Source organism: Motacilla alba, chromosome 3, assembly GCF_015832195.1.
Source record: "Motacilla alba alba isolate MOTALB_02 chromosome 3, Motacilla_alba_V1.0_pri, whole genome shotgun sequence".
Lineage (NCBI taxonomy): Eukaryota > Metazoa > Chordata > Aves > Passeriformes > Motacillidae > Motacilla > Motacilla alba.
The window spans coordinates 43,626,744-43,647,189 of record NC_052018.1 but is presented as its reverse complement, the minus strand read 5'-3'; the positions used below and the strand labels follow the sequence as shown (position 1 = coordinate 43,647,189).

The 20,446-nt window shown below is 38.8% G+C and overlaps 1 protein-coding gene across 1 annotated transcript in view; it reads left to right on the top strand.

Moving 5' to 3' along the window:
• LOC119698760 (prolyl endopeptidase) overlaps window positions 1–20,446 on the top strand; it is a 96,879-nt gene that overhangs the window by 55,016 nt on the left and 21,417 nt on the right. The window contains exon 11 of the mRNA XM_038131247.1: window positions 15,666–15,802. Within this exon, the coding sequence (XP_037987175.1) occupies window positions 15,666–15,802 (137 nt within the window). The remainder of the gene's footprint in view (window positions 1–15,665; window positions 15,803–20,446) is intronic.

Sequence of the window (20,446 nt, the reverse complement as noted above, 5' to 3'; positions counted from 1 at the left end):
TCTGATCATCTTCATGTGTCCCTACTGGGCCTGCTCTGACCTGTCAGTGTCCTACATATGTTGGGCACCCCCGAGCTGGATGCAGTGCTCCAGGTGGGGCCTCACTAGAGTGGTGACCTGCTGGCCATGCTTCTTTGGATGCAGCCCTGGGCACAGTTGGCTTTCTGGGCTTTGAGTGCACTTTGCTGGGACACATTGAGTGTCTGGTCAGCCAACACCCCCAAGTATTTCTCCTCAGGGCTGCTCTCAGTCCATTTCCACCCAGCCTGTATTTGTGCTTGGGATTGTGTCAATCCAAGTGCAGGAGTTTGCACATGGCCTTGTTGAACTTGATGAGGTTCACACAGCCCCACCTCTCAAGCCTGCCAAGGTCCCTCTAGTTAATATCCCTTTCCTCCACCACGTCCCCTGCACCGCACAGCTTGGTGTCAGCAAACTTGCTGAGGATACTCTCAATCCCAGTGTCCATTTTGCTGACAAAGGTGTTACACAGCACCAGCCCAAATGCCAGCCCTGTTGACCAGAACTCGAGTGTGACTTTCTATATTAATAGATCATTGTAAGTGGAGAAAATTCAGTAGCTTTAAATCTAACTTCTGAGACAAAGCACTCTCATACCAGAGAACTGAGGGCGTGTACTTGCAACTGATTCTGAGCAGAAACAAATAATTTTCCCCTTTTCTACAGAGGAGTAAGTAATTTTGGCATCATTTTCATCCCTCTCCTAAGAATTCATCACAACCAAAAAGGGGTTGATTTTTGAAGAGCTGGATTTTTGTTCTTCTCACAGTATTTGGGGTTTGAATCCTGCCTTGATCTCATGGGATGAGAAGATAGAATTAATGCTTGGGGAAAACAAGTTGCTTATTGTTGTTTGTTTCTATTTTATTCTTTTTATTTCCTTGAGGTTTTGTATTGCAATAAGGAAGAAAATGAATTCAAGAAGCTTTGGACAATACTTTCAGGCACATGGTGGGAGTCATTGTTCAGAGAACTCCTGGGGACGGTCCTCTGCAGGGCTAGGGGTTGGACTCAGTGATGCTTGTGGGTCCCTTCCAACTAAGCATATTCTGTGATTCTGTGAAATATTGGTGGGAAGAAGGAATGTGACAAACACCACAGTTTTAGTGCTTGCCACAGTATGATAGACACCTGCTCTCTTGCAGGAGGGAAATAAGCTTTGAGCCACTTCTTTCAGACCTCCCAGGAAGTAGGTTGAAGGCTTTGGCTCTGATCTCACCTACTGCTTTGGCACCAAGGCACCAGTCTCACTCTGGAGGACATCAACAAAATCACAGTGACAACTGTGACAGCATTGGCAGGTTGCCTGTGGAATATAGTATCTTATACCCTTGGCATGTGATTATTACAAACACCACATTAGTCTGCCATTACCTATTCTAATTGGAGGTCAGTGAAGAAACACTGAAACACTGAAAATGTAGTGCTCTAGTTAAAAGGCCCTTGTAGTTCTTGAAAGCCAAGAGATTGTGTATTAAATGTGTTAAATATTTGCAGCTACATTACACTCCTTTTTAAGGGAGGAAATTGTCAGAATTAAGGACTTGATTCTAGATATTCTATCTATTCTAGATACAGTATCAAGAGATGGATTTCTTATGATGACCTTAAATGCTCTTGAACTTTGAAATCCATATGCTGGAGTAGCAGAATAGCAGTTAGCTCTACATCCATTATAATTTAAGTAGCCCCATCAAATGCAGTTCAGATATTCCTTGGGTATCTGGTGTAGGAACCACATCTCTCTATGTCAAATAAAAGGATGGAGTGATAGACTTTGCATTGCTTTCTTCACCAATCCAGTTCAAATCCTATTTTAAGGTCTAAATGTCTGAATTTGTTCTGTCCCCTTCTTATATACCCTGGGGATTGATGCATAGTTTAGGAAGTTGGGAGCTTTTGTTCAGCAGAATGCAGAACAATGGAAATGTGGTTTGGGATGCAGGGGAGTGCAGAACTTCTCACAGGAAGAATTAGCACACTACTAACCACACAATGTGGAAATAATACTAAAATATTTTTTTAAATAATCTCTGTGTTCATTTGTATTGTCATATAGGCTTTGAGATTCAATAGTTCCAAGCTTTTAACAGTAAATTGTTTATTTTTCTGTTGAGTGCGTAGGGAGCTGGAGAGCTTCTTAAAATGGAAGCATCTCTAGGACCTTCATGCTCTAGACTTTATAAAAACGTTCATTTGTTTAAACATGCAAGAGAAGTGATTGCTTAGTAGTTTAACTAAAGCTTGTTATGAAATACTATTCCTGTGCCTTACTCAGTAGAACTTTTGTTTGAACTTGCAGTGGTTTGTTTTCCACTTTTCTAGTGAAGGGAGATGTTAGTTGGCTTACTTAATCCCAAGCTGCGTTCCATGCTCTCTCAGAATTCCTTAAAACACAAGGCGAAATAGCACAGACTGAAACAGACCTGTAAGTGTTAAACATAGTGTTTATAGTGAATTGAATTCCTCTTTGCACCCAGGAGTTTTAAACAAGAGCTTAAGGAATTGTAGTGAAGCTTAAAGGATTGCCTCACATGTCTTAAATGATTGCACTGTTGATTGTAAATTAAAAATAGTTTTGATTTTTACAGTAAATGGGAAAATACCTTCTGCCATCAAAAAGATTTAAAAAGTCATTCACTCAGACACCTTAAATAAACGCATGTGTTGAAGTCTTCAGGAACCTCAGTAGGTAGATTCTTTGCTGATATAGAGATATTAAAATGATAATGTTGTGGTAAAAATACTTGGGGTTTGTCTTCTTTCTAAAAAGTCACTGAAGAATTTCTTCCCTTCTATTTTTCCTGGAACTTTCATATTCACTCCTCTGATTGAACTCACCTCCACTAATTAAGCATGAACACATTGCTATTTTAATTAACTCTCTTACTCACAGGGTAAGTAAGAATTCTGTTTAATGTTCCTCAGTGGGAATCTACTTCCAGCTTTTCTTCTCCCATTTGTATAGGCTTATCGGTGTTATTTCTCAAAGGTAGTGAATATTATTAACTTCATTCTACAGGAACAGAAACATTCAGGATGAAATTTGTCCATGGCTTCACACTGATGAGGTGTTGCTGTGGGGATATGGTTTGCTGTTCTAATGGCAGTGGTTTGCTTATCCTTAGAGCATAAGCATAGATCCTTAGAGCATAGATCTTTGTTTTCAGATGTGGATTGAAAACCTAATCAAGATGGTTATTAAAATCTTACACAAATAGTTCAGAGAACTTCAGCATCAATAAAAAGCCCCCCTCTTGATACATGTAATAGTAATAAAGGCTGACAGCACATGGTCTTTTGATCATTATAGTGTGTGTCTTGTGTAGTGCAGATTGAATGGCCAATACCATCCATGATAGAGGGTCAAACACAGAATGGTTCCATGGAAAAAAAAAATGCTCTAAAGCCTCTTTATAGCTGTTTAATTCTTGCTTAAACCAAGTAGTCATAAAAATGGGAAATTTCAGCATAGTCCTCTACTGAAAGGAAAAAATGATAGCTGCCCCTTTTCTCACTGTGAGGATAAATGTCTTTGATAAATAAACTTTGGCATGCCAGCATTGTTCAGAATGAGAATGCTCCTCTGCAGAATGGGAATATTTCTGTCCATCTGCCCACCCATCATTTTGCCTCATAGAGCCTGGCTGGTGGGGTTTAATTATGATGATAATGCTGTATTGAGGACAGATTGCTCTGGGATCACAATCGTAAGTTTTATTCATCTGGCAAAAGATCATTAGATGTTTGCAGTTGTCAGTCATCATGGCATAGGCCAGCATTCAAGTCACTGACCTAGGGAGGGAGACACACTGACTGCCTTTACTAGGCTTCCAAGAAAACCAGACTTTTCTGGTTGTATTTTTCAGTACGGCATTAACAGTGTCATCTAATAAGTGCATTTAATAGTCATTAGGTTTCCTAGGAAGGGGATTTGCTCTTAGTGAGAATTACATACCCAGGTATGTATCTGTCTGTGCCACAGGACAGTGTTTAAATTCAAACAAATTTCCAGAACAGTAGCAATTATAGTAATTTATTTGTTAGTGAGGCTCATATTACTTGAAAATAAAATGTTGGGTGCTCTGTTAATAGGTGTTTGCCCATCTGTGTTATACATACAGGCAAGTTTTGAAAATGTTTTCTTTGGTTTTAACATGTAAATGTTTAATACTTAAATTTTTAAACCATTTTCTCAAGTTTAACTAATACAGATCCGTGATGCAAGTGGTGGGTTTTTGAATATATCTCTGTTCTCTCCAGCTGTTCCTGTAGATTTTGTTATGTATGTAAACTCCTTGGATGGCCTTCACATTTCTCTGTTTCATGGTTTTATGAAAGGCAAGAGTCTGTGAGAAGGGAGGCACTTGTTCTGTTTTAGAGTCTGTCTTCACTTCTGCTTTTGAAGCTTCTCTTCTTGAAATCACGTAAAATCCTTTTAAGAACAATCTCAGAACTCATCTCATCTATTGGAGTCCCAGGAGGTAGGATACTGGCTTTTCCTGCAAGAAGAGAGGAACCAACTTCTACTGCCCAAGAGGTGCTGCAGCTGTGAACAGAAAATCCTGTAGCAGAGCTGCTGTAATAAACAAGGGGCAAAAAGACTGGGAAAAAGAAGAAACTATCATGCCTGAATGGGTTTGGGTGTGGTGGTGACATGGGCATAACTGAGCTGTCGTAGGCACTATGGCAGGTCACTTTTGCCTATGCCAATTTGAATCTGCCTGGTCTCTGTCTGCCTTGTGTTTAAAAACCTTCACATTCCCTAGGCAATCTGTCCCAGGTTCTCATTGAGTTTACTGTTAAAAAGCTTTTGCAGGGTATAGGGGTACACCACCTGAAGGTCTCTCCTAAATTCCCTTCTTGAGTTTGAGATGCGTTGCTTCGTGTCCCTCACTGCCATGGAAAGCAATTGGTTCTCTTCAGGTTACAGCCAACTTCTGCATATTTAAAAACTGACACTGTGTGTCCCTCAATTTTATTTTCCTTTTGACTAAAAACAATCAAAAACAAAAGAAAATCTGCACTGTGTTCACTTTCTCTAGTGGACTGTATTTCCTGGCCTCCTGTCACTCTGCATCCTCTTCCTGGAATCTGTTTAGATACTCAGCATATGGTATGCCATGGTTTCAGCTGAACACAGCACTCCAGCTGAGGCTTTGTAAATGTGAATGCAACAGGAGAGGTTACTTCATTACACATTTTGGGTGAGAGTTGGGTTTTTATGTCCTCATGTAGGGTTTGCCTTTTCCCTAACAATTCATTTGAGTTCAGTTTGGCATGTCTACATCTTCAAGATACTTTTCTAAATTACTTTTTAGTGAGTTGTTCACTGTTATTTATGTGATTGCATCTGTCAGGTTATATAGTATGTTGTATTTCTGGCCTTGCTGGATTGCATTTTACTATTTCAGGTAGTTTTGGCTTCTCTTTGTTGTTCCTTCCAAAAAGGACTCCCTTGTCCCCTCTTTTCTGCAGTGTCTCCATGTTTCCTGTTAGCAATTAAGTTTCACCACAGCTCCATACTCCCATTTAAATACTTTACAGTGGATGCATCTCTCATTCTGAATAGTGTCCCTGTAGGCAGCTGGGAAACTGGAGTGTTTTCAGAATAGCAGTGGCTCTGGCAGAGCTGGGAGGTTTGTGTTTCAGAGTTGCAAGCCTCCCGGCACACACAAGTTCATAACTAGTTTATGCAGTTATTTATTAGGTTTGGCATGCAACTGTTACAAAGAGGTTTAAGGAGGTAGGGCAGCTAGCAGAGAACAGATTAGAAGGTTGTTTCTCTTTCATTTGCTTGGTTATTGCAGGACTTAAAGAGTCTTAATCATGGGCCACATTCAACAGTGTGCTGGACAGCATGGAAATGCAGACCATCACAGAGCCCTTACCAACCGCAGCTTGAAGCAGAACAGAGAAATAAATTACATTTTGAAGATTGATAATGATAGGTATGCATTAACTACCTAAAGGAGACAAAACCAAATTAGAACTGCTAAAAATGCAGATAAACTCTTGAGATATATCTATATCTATCTATATATCTATCTATCTATCTATATATATATATATATATATATATATATATATACACATACATAATCACTGCAGCCCAATAAAATTATACTTGCTGTCTTCATCCAGAGTCAAAACTGCTTGGTGGATTAGGGTTTTTCTTGTTGTTAATTAATATTCATCATCATGGTGGAAAGCAGATTAACAGAGTTGAGAGTGGAAAACAACAATTTCAGATGTTGGTGAGATCTTACACAGACACATGGAAGATGAAAACCTCTGAAAAATGTTTGAGTCCGTGTGGCCACTACTTGGGGCAGCCTGCTATTGAAAGGGGAAAAGGGAAACAAGTTATAGCGAGTCTTGTTATCTAAAGTTATCTAAATCATGTGTTATCTTGTTATCTAAATCATCTGTTAGCATGATTACCTTAGAAAAGGGTGCATATTAACCAGGATGATCATATAATATTATGAGCAGTTCAGTTTATACTGGGAAAATAATTTTTGCTAAATGGCAATGAGGAGATTTTGGAGAACCTTTATTCAGTGTTAGATGGCACAATCACACCTCTTAGTAATATGCTCACGTTGCTGACCACTTTGAAGGGCATAGTCTGCATTTACTCCATTTATACCAAGCACAGAAAAAAATTGCACTAGTAACAATAAGGCAGAGCCTAAAAAGCTTAGTCAATGCTTTGTCAAGAGATTCGGTGGGTTGTTTTTTCTTAAATTGGATTCATTCCTGAAAAGACAAGGTAAACATGAAGTGCTTTGATAAGTATCCAGAGATGCAGAGTTGCAGAATTGTGTAAGTGGAGCACATGAGTGGAATTGTTCTGCAGACCTCTCTTATTTGTCCTCAGTATAAGAACTGAAGTAGTAAAAACTTAAAAATCACAAAATCTTGGTGAATTCTGAAAGGACTTTTTTTTTTTGAAGGAAAATAGAAGAAGATAGTTCTTTTTCAGTTCACTTTCTCCCCAAAAAACATTTAAATCACTCATTTTCTCTGGGCTTTTGTCTGCTTATGATGTAGCACAAATTCATCAGTGTGCAATTTTAATAATGGTAAGCTAGTTTGCATCTTCATTTAGCAGTTGATTTGATTTTATCAACACTGCTTAGAGGTACTGATAAAATAATATTGTCCCTTAGATTAATTATTTCTTCTCTGTCCTTGAGTCATCTCACAGGAGATTTATGGGACATGGGGAGCCTCTAAGTACTATTATTATTCACAGTAACTAGTGTTTCAACTGTGTAGATGAATGATACAAAGAAAGAGATGATTTCCTTAGTTCCAGCTTCTATTCTCACGGACAGGGAAAAATTGCTACATAAATTTTCCCTGACAACTCCCTGAACTGCTTGCTCTTCATCCAGTTTGTCAATTATTTTTGAAAGAACCAGTGTGCAGAGATCCCTGCTAACAGCTAAAAATAGTCTGGACGCAGAAAAGCTTCAAAGCATAATGCCTGAAATCACAGAGTTGTATTTTACCAGTAAGGACATCCCTGACTTTGTCTTTCTGCTCACTGGTGGTTTTTGAACTGATAGCACTCATTCTAGTTGACCTGGTGTCATTAGAAATTTGATCTCTTGATTTATTGAGAGTTGATTATTAGTCATGGATTATGATACAATTTTATTGGCTTTTGCTGTCTTGTTCATGTTTTGCCTAAGAAAGGAAAGATTGCTGCAAACTGTCCTTAGTCTTAGGGCTTTAAAAAAAAATGTTCCTCTTTTGTTACTTGTTTTTTACTGCCCTATTCCAAGAGTCTTACAAGGGTGCTTCAGCACACTCCTTGGTGTTCCTCATATGAAGTCTCTTCAAAGTCTTAGTTTTGACATCTGTCTTGAAACTGCACCATCAGTTGAAGTTTTTGCTGGGTTGCTTTATGTTAGATTTGGAATAATGTTTTCCCTAAGCATTGTTAGAACAATGAATGAAAACTCATACTTCTCTTCTGTTTCTTGCTATTCACTGAGTGATTTTTCTTTGTTGTACAAATGACTACTACAAATCTGAAAACAATAGTACTGTCTCCACAGGAAAATGTTGAAATCAATACCATCTGAACTTGAGAATTATTTTTTTTTAAGATAGCACCCCAGGTATTTTGCAGGACTTTAGTTTTTCCTTGACCATTCTCAAGGGATTTTTTTTCTCCTTCTCCTACCGTTTTGTTTTGTTTTTTTTTAATCATGTAGGGTACAAATGAGTAACTTTAAATTCAAGTTTATCTCAGAAAGTAAATTATATGTAACTATGATTTGAGTGAGAAAATGCATATGGAACTGCTTCACAATACTTTTAATGACCTATTTCTTTCAGTAAGTACTTCGGAATAAATATTCACAGGAAAGTGATTTGGAACTGATTTTGAAACATGCGCTGTCTGGTGTAGAAGATCTCTCTTTTCTTCCAAACCAAAAAGCATGAATGAATTTTTTAATATTCTACTAGCCACATGCAGAATTTTTGTAGGTGTTTAGTGATTTATGGCACTTCTGATTTTGGGTACCCAACTTGACATCTGTAAACATGGTATGATTCTGTAAGGAAGAGAGAGCAGAGCCCTCTGAAGTTGCCTGGCCTTTGAAAGTCATGAACAAAGCTTCTTGGCCATGTAAGCAAATGGATCCTCTTGAGGCTTTGACACAAGCTGACACTTGACATCCCCATTGCCAAAATTGAATTTTCTCTGTGCAAGAATTTTTGGGTATGAGCTTGCAGGTGAAATTTGAGCACCCTGAACTGTGTAGATGCCCCTACATTAGGGAGAAAATCCAACAGTAGTTGTGTCATTTTCCTGAAGCTTGTAAACACTCAGCAGTGAGGCTATGTTGGGGTGACCAAGAAAGTTTGAAGCAAGATGGAGTCAAAACCAGGAAAGGTGAATTAGCTAGTTACTAGTGAATGTTAGTTAGTTAGCTAGTTACTGGCTAGTTTGAGTGGATGCATCTCTCTCATCTCTCAGCATGTTGGATTAGGTGTGTGCATCTTCCCACATCATAAAACCATACATAAGAATAGTTATTGTGAAGTAGCTTGAAAATAGTAAGTTCTTCCTCTTGCTTACCCCATGGTAAGTTGCCTCTAAGTTTTTGTTCTTAGAGTGTTTCTCATGACAATTTTAACTGATTTCCAGCATGGTAAAAATGAATAGTGTTTATTTTCTAATGCCTGCACACTACTGTAGTGAGTTTCTCTTGTCAGAGCAGTTTACTCAGTGAAGTAAAGCTTGATTTAATGAAAGAAAATGGACTAGCCAGCAGCTGTTATTTATGATTTTATTCATAATGGTGTGCTACTTCCCTCAAGACACCCCTTTGCTTGTCTCATGCTATACTACTTCACAGTAGTACATTTCCTGAATGCATAAACACACAGGTAATTCAGAAAAGAGAATTTATCTTACAAAGGCCCCTGGGGCATTTTTCTGATTAACATGACTATAGTGTATATTTAAATGAAAAGGTAAATTTATCTTTCTCATATCTGTCTGTCTTTTCACTGTACACTAAGTCATCTTCAAGACAAATTGATGAAACAAGAGGAATAACTGTACTTGGCAGATTCTAATTATTCTGCTGCAGGAAGCTCTGAGATGACACTGAAAGGGGCAAAGGATAAACAGAAGAGGCAAGAAGCCTCTCTGATTGCAGAAGTAGAAGGTGTATGGGGGTCTCACTGGATCCCATTTACCACTAAAGCTTTATGTAAGGGGGATGATACCTTTTAACTTATTTAGAAAAGAGTGATTTAAAAGCAGTTTCAGCCATGCCACTCTTGCAGGATTTCTCATCTTTCACCTGTATTTTTCTCTTGTCTTCCCCTACATCCTCCCACTACCCTGTGAGATACCTCCCTGCAGTTAGGCAGCTGAACCTAGTAGCAAGGAGACATTTCCTCCAAAAGACCATCTCCTGGCACTTCGCCTCTGTCAGCATGAGTCTGCTTTTTGTGGTGGTGGGTGGGTGGGTGGTGAAACAATTTCTTCGGAGTGGTTTCTTGATTATTTTCATAGTGCTTTTGCAAATGTCTGTGGTGGGTGTCCTTCTTTCTGGGTTTTACCTGCATGAATTTTTACTGTACTGAGTTACTTTGGCCCCTCTCCAGCTCAGTGTTAAGCAAGCTTTGCAGCCCACACAGAATTGCTTTGAAGCTAATTTAAGAGGCTTAAAAATGATTGATGAGGATTCCCCTCTGAAGAAAGGAAACCTCAGATCCTGTGGATTTGCTCTGTAGTGGTAACAGTTCTCTGTTATTTTTCCTGACTTCTGATTCATGTTCTATATAAGAATACAAAAACTGGTGCTTAGTAAGAGCTGCTCTTACATGTGGCCATTGGCTGGCTGCCAGAGCTGCCTATGGGGCCACAGCAGATCTTACACTTGAGTCCATGCCACTGCTGCAATGAATGGGGAGTTTTGCTTGTGAGGTACTGTGGTCTTTAACCCCAGACTAGTGTCTGTTTTGTAAGATCAGAGGTGATGAGGGATGGAATGGGCTATGGACAGATGGTGTGGAAGGCAGCACATGATTCTGTTTGAATCAGTGAGTTTTCTGCCTTGGCATCTCAAGAGAGGATTTCTCCCTGTCTGCCAGCACTGCATGTTCAGACTTGCTTGTGTGAGGGCAGGGTCTCTGTGACTTGCCTTCCTGAAGCACCGAGTGCTAGGACTTGTCAGTGAGAGATGATGCTATGTGGCATTGTTCTGGCACTGTTATCTCTGTATGTAAACATAGGTTTGAAAACTTTGATGCCACCATCTGTGAAGGAAGACTTCCTCTATGGACTATTCCTTTAAACTTACTGTTCCAGTCACCTTTCAAAGATACTGGTGTGGGATTTTTAAAACAGTGAACATTTAACAAAGCATTTGGGACATTTGGCAAAATGTGAGCAATGTCATGTGATTTACTATGAGTTCCTTATACTTTTCTTCCCCAAATCTCAAAACACAAATATTCGTGTGTGATGAGAAATCTTCTCTTATCAAGGGGAATACTTTATGTGAAACTGGATGTTTGAAACTCAGTTCCAAGTAGTCATTCCCTGTAGCCCCTGTGCCAGGGGTTGCTAGGACTGAACAGAGTGTTTTGCCTCCCCAGTGCTGTGTGTAACTTTGTGGTGGCTGCAGCAGTGTGTGAGGGCAGCTCCTCTTACGTAGAAGTAGAAAAAAATTGCAAAATCCCACAAAACTGATAAATCTTGTGTTTGTTTCAAATGAAAAAGAGTTCCCTCAGAAAAACTGACTAGGAGATATTGGAAAAATTATTTTAAAGGCATTGTTGTGGTGTTAATAAACGTAAATTATTGAACATGCATTTTTAATAAGAAGCATTCCAGCTTGATTTATATGCCATTTTAGTTGCTCTTTGTAAAATTTTTTGGCATTTCACACAATGGATGTCAATCTAATGACAAGTGTGATTCTTACCTGGTTTTGATCAAGCACACACAGACATGGAAACAATTGCTATTTCTGGTGTGTAATACCTAATCTTGAAAGAGAATTTGGGAGAGATATTATTAGAATAACTACTGGCTTCCTATGAATAATTAGCCTACTGTGACTTAGGGGGTATTTTCAAGTCTCAGAAATTAAAGTTTCTACTCGTGTATAAATTCATGTTTTATCTACAGGACAAAGCTCTTTCTTGACAAGACAAACTAATCACTTTTTAAGCGGGTTTTAATGTTTTGCCATTAACGAGCAAGTCAGGCAAATGATAAAAGACTTGTGAACATTCAGATACTGTTCACAGTTCAAAAAATATATACCTTAGACCCAAATGGACAAGAATATTTTGGATTTGTGTTTTACAGCACCATTTCAAAACCTGTGTTGAATCTTACCTTAGAACATTAATTTTAAATGTGTAAAGGTTTGGGGATGTTTTTTGTGTAGGAGAATTTTAGGTTTTGTAAAAGCAAGATGATTTCAGGTGCACTTTTCTTATCCAAACAATTATAATTACATACATCTTTTAATCTCTCCATTATAGAAATAGATAAAATAGTTTTGAAAGGGAGGAAAAGTAAAACTAAATCCTCAGAAGTTGCTGAGGTTTTTCATTTTTAAAAATTGAAGTTTCTATTCAATGTCAGTAATTTTAGGTATTTTTAGGTATGTGGCACAATGTGAGTATGCAGACAGGTTAGTTTTATTTATTTATTGGGATGATTGTGTCACTTTTTTAAATATTCTAAGGTACTGATTTAATATTACAAGAGAAGTGAATATTGGATGATTGCCAAAATTATTTTTAGTTCTGTGTGTAAGTATCAATGTCTGGCTATGTTATCTCTGTAGATAAATGAAAGACAAACTTCATCTGCAGGCTCTGTTTTTCAGACCTTTTGGTTTTCTAAAATACTTAGTTTTGCCTCCTGGTGACTTGAGATGGAGAGGATGCTTCTTGTCATTGCAGAGGCAGAGGTGGATAAATATAGAGCCTTTCTGAATTTAGGTCTGTGTCTACAATGCCTGCTGATAGTTCCCCTCTTCCCTAAATGACGATTCATCTAATATAAATACTGCACATTTAATGTAGATGATAATTAGGAGGACAAAGACTTCCCCAGGAATGAATGTATTGAACTTTTTTATCCTGCTTAACGCCTAAGTAAATTTACAAGCCAAAGCACAGACCTATTAACTGTATTTGCTTGTAAAACTTACTCTGTAAACTGTCTTTGACTAAACATCCATTGACTTTTTCTGGCGAAAATGAAGTCTAAATTGCTTTCAAATGCTAAGTTTTAAAAATCAAAAGGAAGTAACACACCACTCTATAAATACATATGTATGCACTAAAGAAGAATTATTAAGATTTGGCTCTGTTTTGCTTATATAGCTTAATTTTAATGTAATTTGTAGCAATGAGTAACTGTGCAAACAGTGTTGCTTTCTCCTTCCATCACAGTAAGTAGACTAGAAGTTATAAATGTATACTTCAGGCTCTGCCCTCTGAATTGAAGGTGTTTCTGGCGCTGAGACCCCACTGCCATGTGACACAGGGACATTAGTGTGAGACTGATAGTTACAGCTATTCCAGGGCTGCTCTACTGCTCTAGCACTATGGTCCTAGAATAGCACCAAGGGTTGCACGCAGCAGGAGTGCCCTATCAACCACACAGCATTGCTCTTGCATTCCTAAAGGCTGAAGATACTTATTTTTAGCATGTCCCTCTTTGAATGGTTTCATAATAATATTTCTGAAGTGTTTTTCTCCATCCTTTTCCCTTCAAATTCATTTTCCTAACTTGTCCTCTTCTTATATATGCTGACTTTAGTAACTTAAGACCTTATTGGAAAATACATGAGCAATGAGTAATATAATGTGACTGGCACAAGTGGATCTCTCTTATCTGTGATAAAACAGGAAAAGGTAATACCCTTTTATGAGCATTTACCACTGTAAAAGCTGACAGCATCTAAAGTTAGGCATGAAACACCATCTTGGAAAATCCTTTTTAGGGCTTGCCCTTTGCAGTTTACCTTAATCTTTGAGATAGAAGCACGTCCCTTTGTTGATTACCTGAATAAACCATTGGACTTGCTTCAGAGATAACAGCTAATTTAAAGGTGAGATTGAATCAGTTGTTGAAAATACTCTATTTGGAGAAGCTTAAATGGCTTCACATATCTTAGTGTCTCACTGAATTGATTTCTGCCCCCCCCCTCCCCACCTTGTGTTCTTGGAGGGAGAGGTAATAACTATTTTAGCAAAGATAGGACTGAAAACCCTTAAATTGCAAATTTAAGCAATGACATGCAGCTTGACGTGTCTTTTTTTTCTGTTGAGATTTCATTTAATGGTATGTTATTTTATCTTAACTGATGACAATAAAAGCCCTACAGAAGTCAGTTTTCAGGGAGTTATTATATAAAAGATAAAGTTCTCATTCAGAAACCAGCAGTAAGATTAGTGGCATACTTTAATCATCGGGAAAGGACTGGCCAATGGCAGTAAGTTTCTGGAAATATAGAAAGGCCGGGTGCTTGCTTCCTGAGAATTTCCAGCAACAGCTGGAGTTGACAGATGATGTTTTAGGGAAGAGTCTCTGGAAATCCTCATCATCAGCCTCAGCAGTTCTCCTGTTCATCAGTTGTTTTATTCGTTTATAGTGTTTCAGTAACTATTTAAAGTGCAAATCCATTATACTCTACTGTTCTGACAAGCACTTCGTCTATTAAGATACAGTTATGGCAGTTGGAAACAGTGATTTCATCTGTGTAGAAACACCCTTAGGCTTTTGGTTTTGTTTTTTTTTTTCATCTACTGTGGGCGCTGTGAAATACTGAATTTTTATCTGTAATATGTCTAGAGGTTTTGGTAAAGCCTTTGGAGGTAGATGTGATTTCATTTGAAATTTCGCACATTTCCTCAGCAATGATTAAACTAAAATTAAATGTAATTACTTTGTTTTCAGCCATGTGGATTTACATGTTTCACATTACAGGCAATGCTCAGAATAAATGTGTTGCATAGGTTCATATTACTGATGAGGTTCATGTGTTGTAAAAATAGAACCTGTTGATCATGTGCTTCACCAATCATGGTAGGACTATTTCCTTTAAAAGCAGAGATTGTAAACATGCAAATAAATTATAGGAATGTGTCATTCTTCATTTACTGCATTTTTGTTCTAATTAGAGTCGAAGCTGCAATGATGTTAAAGCAAGGCTGTGAAAAGGAATCTGCCAGAATTTTAGGACAAGCAATAAACTGTGTTCACAGCCACGTGTTTTGCTTGATTAGCAAAATATGACACAGTAGATCCCAGATTAGAGTATGCAGCAGAGACATGCATCAAAACAAGAAGATGCAGGAACTGTGTTAAGCAATTACAGTCTGTGTTTGTGTACATGGAGTTCAGCTTTTAACTTCACACAGTGCTGTGGCAGCAATAGAAAGATGTATGAAAGCATGTGCTATGTCGATACTTTGTGTTTTAGGAGCTGGTTTCCTTTCTGGAAGAAAGCCAGTGAGCAGTTCACTTGGCTTGATGGACTGGGGATTCTGCGAGGTTGGGTCTCCTGGTTCTAGTTGCCTAGTAATGTCTGAAAATGCACCAAAGTGCAACAAAAGTTTCTATCGTGGCTTGCGTTACCACCCTGACCAGGTTAAAGTGTCCCTGAGACAACCTGAAAGACTGGGCAATGCTTAGTCCATTTTGCTGGATACAGACTTGCCTTGGTGAATTCATCTGTGCAGGAAATCTGGTTTTAGTTCTGTTTGTTCTCTGTGCCAGCTCCTTTCACATGTGATGGGCCATGCAGCCCTTGTGTTTTGATGGTCTTCCCTTGAAGAGAACTGTATTCTTTTTGTAACATTTTCTTAAACCCTTTTGCATGTAGAATTGAAGGGTAAGATACCTAAAGGTGATACCATCATACCCTTTGTGTTGTCTCATTTTGATACATTTTCCAGAGGTGCTAAGCAACCAAGCAGGTGGTGCCCCATACTGAACCTGACCTGGGCAATTGGTGCAAGTTGCTCTGAAGGTTTTACCCATCAGACCCCATAGAAATGATCACCTCTGATTCTTGTTAACAGCACTTGTGGAGAGTTACAGCACTTTTCTATTTCTTTTTCTCTTGTCTTAGGTTTTCTACCCTAGCAAAGATGGCACTAAGATCCCAATGTTTATTATTCACAAGAAAGGAATTAAATTAGATGGTTCTCATCCTGCCTTCTTGTATGGATATGGAGGCTTCAACATATCAATTACACCGAGCTACAGGTAAGCAGGGTGATTGACACCTTCTGAAGTATCTGGTATTAGCAGCTGTCACAGACTGTGGGCAGGGTGGACCATGAATATGACCAGATGCATTTCAGGTTCCTAAGAAGCAAGATAGGGGCCATAAGGGCTGCCCAGGCATCATTTGTCCTCTTTGTTAGTTCTGAATTCAAGGGTTTTACCAGGCTCACAGAAGAAATGATGGCAGAGCAGAGAAGTGCTCTGCTCTCCTGAGGTTTACAACAGTCACCCTGCTAGGATTACACCTTAACCTCTTCTTGCTCTGTCACTGAGTTCAACAGAAAAACATGGACAAACATATTAAGGAAATATTTGAGCCCATTGCTGAACAAATAGCATAGGAATTTTCTTTTTTCCAAGTTAAACAATTACCTATATCTAAATATTATAGAAAATCAAATGCTTGACTAAATTAATGTAAATAGTTTAAATTTGGCCCAGAAACAAAATCCTTCTGTGTCCCATATGATCAGGAAAGAGGATTGTTTCTTGAGATGCAAATGATACTGTCTTCACAAATGCAAAGCAACACATTGTAAACCAAAAATGCTGTGTTCAGAGTAGGCTTTGTAGCTCTGAAAAGCCATAAGCTTTATTGCATAGATGATCTCTTTAAAGAAAAGGCTTATTTTTTAAGCAAGGCAATTTGAATAGACTTGCCAAGAGGCAGTGCTTGAGTACCTAAGAAATGCTCCTAGGTGAGGCAGAGGAAAGCAGAAATGGAAAGAATTGCTGAATAGGGAACAGTTTTTCAGGAAGCAGAAGAGCAGCTCACTACAGAAAAATAATCTATTATAAAACGATCCTATCAAATGTAGGTGCTACCAGTCTTGCTTTAGTGTTAGCACATTTCAAGAAATCCTTTAGGGTGCTTGCCTTTCTTATTTGCTGTGATTGTATTTCTGAATAGCATTTACAATTTCTTGTCCTTTTTAGCAAATACATTGTTTAACAATGGACCTCCCATCTCATACTCTGTGATTATTTGTAAGCTTTTTATCTGCCTCATAAAGCTACACTTCTAATTTCCTGTGGTTCTTGAGACACACAATTATATAACTAGCATAGTTTTAAAATTCTTTTTTATTTCAGTTCAACCACTGATTTATTACAGTTTATTGTAGATGCTGAAAGCTGTGATAAAACTTACCATGTTTTTATTTTTAAAGAATATAAAATGAATATTACATATCTATTGATTTACGGTAAAATTTCACATAATGCAGAGCTGATTGCTGGCAGAAGGAGAAGGCATTTCACAGTCCCTACTTCCACCTCCCATCCATTGGCCCTGGTGCTTGCTGGAGCCTTTGCTAAGCTGATTTACCTCGCAAGAATGACAGAAAACTGTCCCAGCAAAACGGCGTGGGTGGTTTTCTGCCATTTTGGCAAGCTAAAAATTGATTATCGTGGGAGTCCAGCAAACAGCAGCAAAAGGGTGCAGCTGATATTTAGAAGAGAGGAAGATGGGAGGTAGGAGCAGTGACCTATATTTTCCTGAACCCTGTGAAACCTTCATTATACAGTTCATAAATTAAGAATATGAATCTGTAACAGTCTCAAAAGTAAATGCACAGAGAACTATCAGTGACCTCCAGATCAAAATATATTATCCCGCTGACAATGTAAACAAAACATGATTGGCCACACCTCCCTCCTTACTCTCTCCCTGTAATATCAAGATATGATTTCTCAGCTTTCTCTTTCTAAAAAAAAAAAAAAAAAAGAAAAGAAAGAAAAGCCAGAGCCTTCAAATACATGTTTAATAACCTGAGAATTGAGTACTTGGTGAGGGAATGTGTTCCAAAAGCAGGCAGGCAAAATCATGGAAGGGAAATTGTGAGAAGGAATTTGTGTCAGAAAGGCAGGATGTCCAGTTCACGCTTTACCTGGCAGATTCCACTAATGTTATACTCCATCTCTGTTACGACATTCTGCAGTACTTCACTAGGAGTTCCCAAATCCAAGTGCTGTTCCATCCACAGCCCAACACCACAATTTGGTGGTGGGTTTTTTTGGTTGGGATTTGGGGTTTTTTTTGTTGGTTGATTGGTTGGTTGGTTTTTGTTTTATTTTATGACCACAGGCATGAGTGCTAGAAAGCAGCCACAGGATGGCTGAGGCTGAGGCTTGCCACATCACTCACCTGATTCTGAGCTGAGATGTAGCCATGGAAATGTAACCAGTAGGAACCAGCTTACCTTAAAAAAAAAAAAAAAACAAACAAAAAATTCCTGGCTAAATACTCCTAGGCTTTTTTACTTTAGACTCTTTAAGACTCTTAAAACTTTCCACAAAGCATTCCATCTTCTCCTTTCCAGTGGTTCAATTCTGTCCTGTATGTTTCCAGCCTGTACAGTATTTTCTTACTGGTATTTCACACCCATTAGCATGAGCCAGCTCTCTGGTTTAAGGAACTTATTTCTGCTTAGTTCACAAACGAGTGTTCCTTTTCACATCAAAAATGAAAAAAATCTTTTTCACTGAAAGCAATAGAAACAAACCAACAGGTTACAGGATCCAGAAATAACTGCAAGAATGATAGGCCAAAGTCATTAAGTAAGTTACAGTAGAGGTTTATTTTTGAATGCAAGCATGCATTTTTCATATGCTTCTCTGGACTGGGGAGCTTCATTTGGTGGCATTTTGAGATGGTGCTTGCTAGAGCACTGTCATTAATTATACAGCCCACATAGCAAGTGCAAGTGAAGGCTGATGGAGCTGATACCAGTGGCTTGGCAGAGCTGCTGGGGAAATGCCATCACAAACCCACCACTAATGCCTCAGATTTGGCTAACTACACTGTAGGAACCAGCATGTTTCCCTTCACTGTTCTGTGTGTGCCTGCGTGGGTACAGGAGAAGCAATTTCTAAGTCATCCTGGAATACAGCTGGTTGTGCAGCAGACTGTGAAATTGCTTATCACTGCCAGGTTGTTCCCAGCCTTTAAGCAAAGAGGTGGTGCAGGGAAGAGCCTGGAGAAAGGTCAGGCAACAGAGCAGCCCTCAGTGCAGAGTAGAGGATTACTCCTTTTTCTTACTCTGTTACTGCTCTCTTCAGCTCCACAAAAGCTTAAAAAGCAACCAAGTCCAGTGGCTCAGGACTTCTTCCCCATCACCTGTGCACTAGCCTGCATTTTTCTGTCAACTCTAATACCTCAAAGCAGATCAGTAATTCTGGGGAAGTGTTCTTGCTCTGTGAAGCACAGCTCCTCACATTGTTCTCTACTGTAAAAAGCAATATCTGATTTATTATTTCTTGTTTTATGCTCCTTAAGAGGGTCTGGAAGGAGCTCTCCATGATGGGAACTATCTTCTGATCCCTCCACTGACCCCATCCTGACCCTGTTGCCCTTTCCTTTACCCTGCTTCCAGGAGAGGAGGAAGAACAGGAATGATGAGTAAAAGGCTACAGAGACGGTTGGGAAGAGCAGGGAGCCAGACTTTGTTTTGTACAATGAGACATTTCGTAGCCATGCAGGTTGACTGTGCAGTTTGTTGTGACTCAGACACCAAGCTGACTTGAAATCAAATCTGGAAGCAAGAATCCACCTGGAAAAACACAGGAGACAATAATAGGCTGTTGTGGGAAACTTGAGCTTTGGGCTGTCTGATTACTTGGAATTTTCACTTTTTAAAAAATAGTAAGTTTAGATTCTATACTTATAAAACCTGCTTCCTTGAACTTAAAAGTAAAGTTCAAGAGAAAATCTTTGAGAAAGTTTGTTACAAATATTCAAAATATTGGTCAAGTTAGGGTCCTGACTCACCATGATCCTTCAGATGGGCACGGTTTCTTTCAGCAGATGGAAGAGGATGGACTCTGTTGTGGAATATTTTCTTTTTTCAAGTATTCTCAGGCAGTATGTTTGGGAAGCGAGCTCTTACCTTACCTGTAATTTTTACTTGCTACTTCTGGTTATTAGGGAATCAAGTAACTTTGGACCAAGAGGTCCAAAGTTTGAGGTTGACAGGGAAAAGAAGTGGAGAATATTTTGGGAGGTTTTGTGACTTGACATACCAAAAATTAAGAAGCCACAGTCTCATGAGGCAACCTACTGTCAGGTTACTCCACATTAGCTGTGTAGCAGCCTGTTGAATTAAGAGTCCTAGAGTTTGACAGAGTAATGCTCTCTGACCTTTGCACAATGTGCTTATAGAATATCAATCTCGCATTTGATCAGCATGTCACAGCAATCTAAGGAAAATGCAATTCACAGTGATGGTCTTAAGAATTCATTTTACAGAAGCTGAGGTAGTTCATGGCTCCTGAGCCACGTGATGGGCTGGATAACCAGCCTAGGTGGAAGGTTTTCCTTTGATGGTTATGAAAATGCAGAAATCTCTTGCCAGTTATCCTTGTGCTTTCCTTTTCATTTCCTTACTCCTTGATATATGCTCTCAAGAACATATGCCAGTACATAGGTAATTGCTTTGGGAGGTATGAAAACTTCACCTGTTGTGATACTACATCCACAGGAGACACACTGTAAGACTGCCATTTTTCAAGCCATTTCTGATAAGCAGCCGTGGGACTTAATGGTAAAAAGTCACAGCCCTTGCCCTTGTGGATGAACAAATTTATTTTCTGCAGACAGTGGTTTCTGGGTGAGCAAAAAATTCA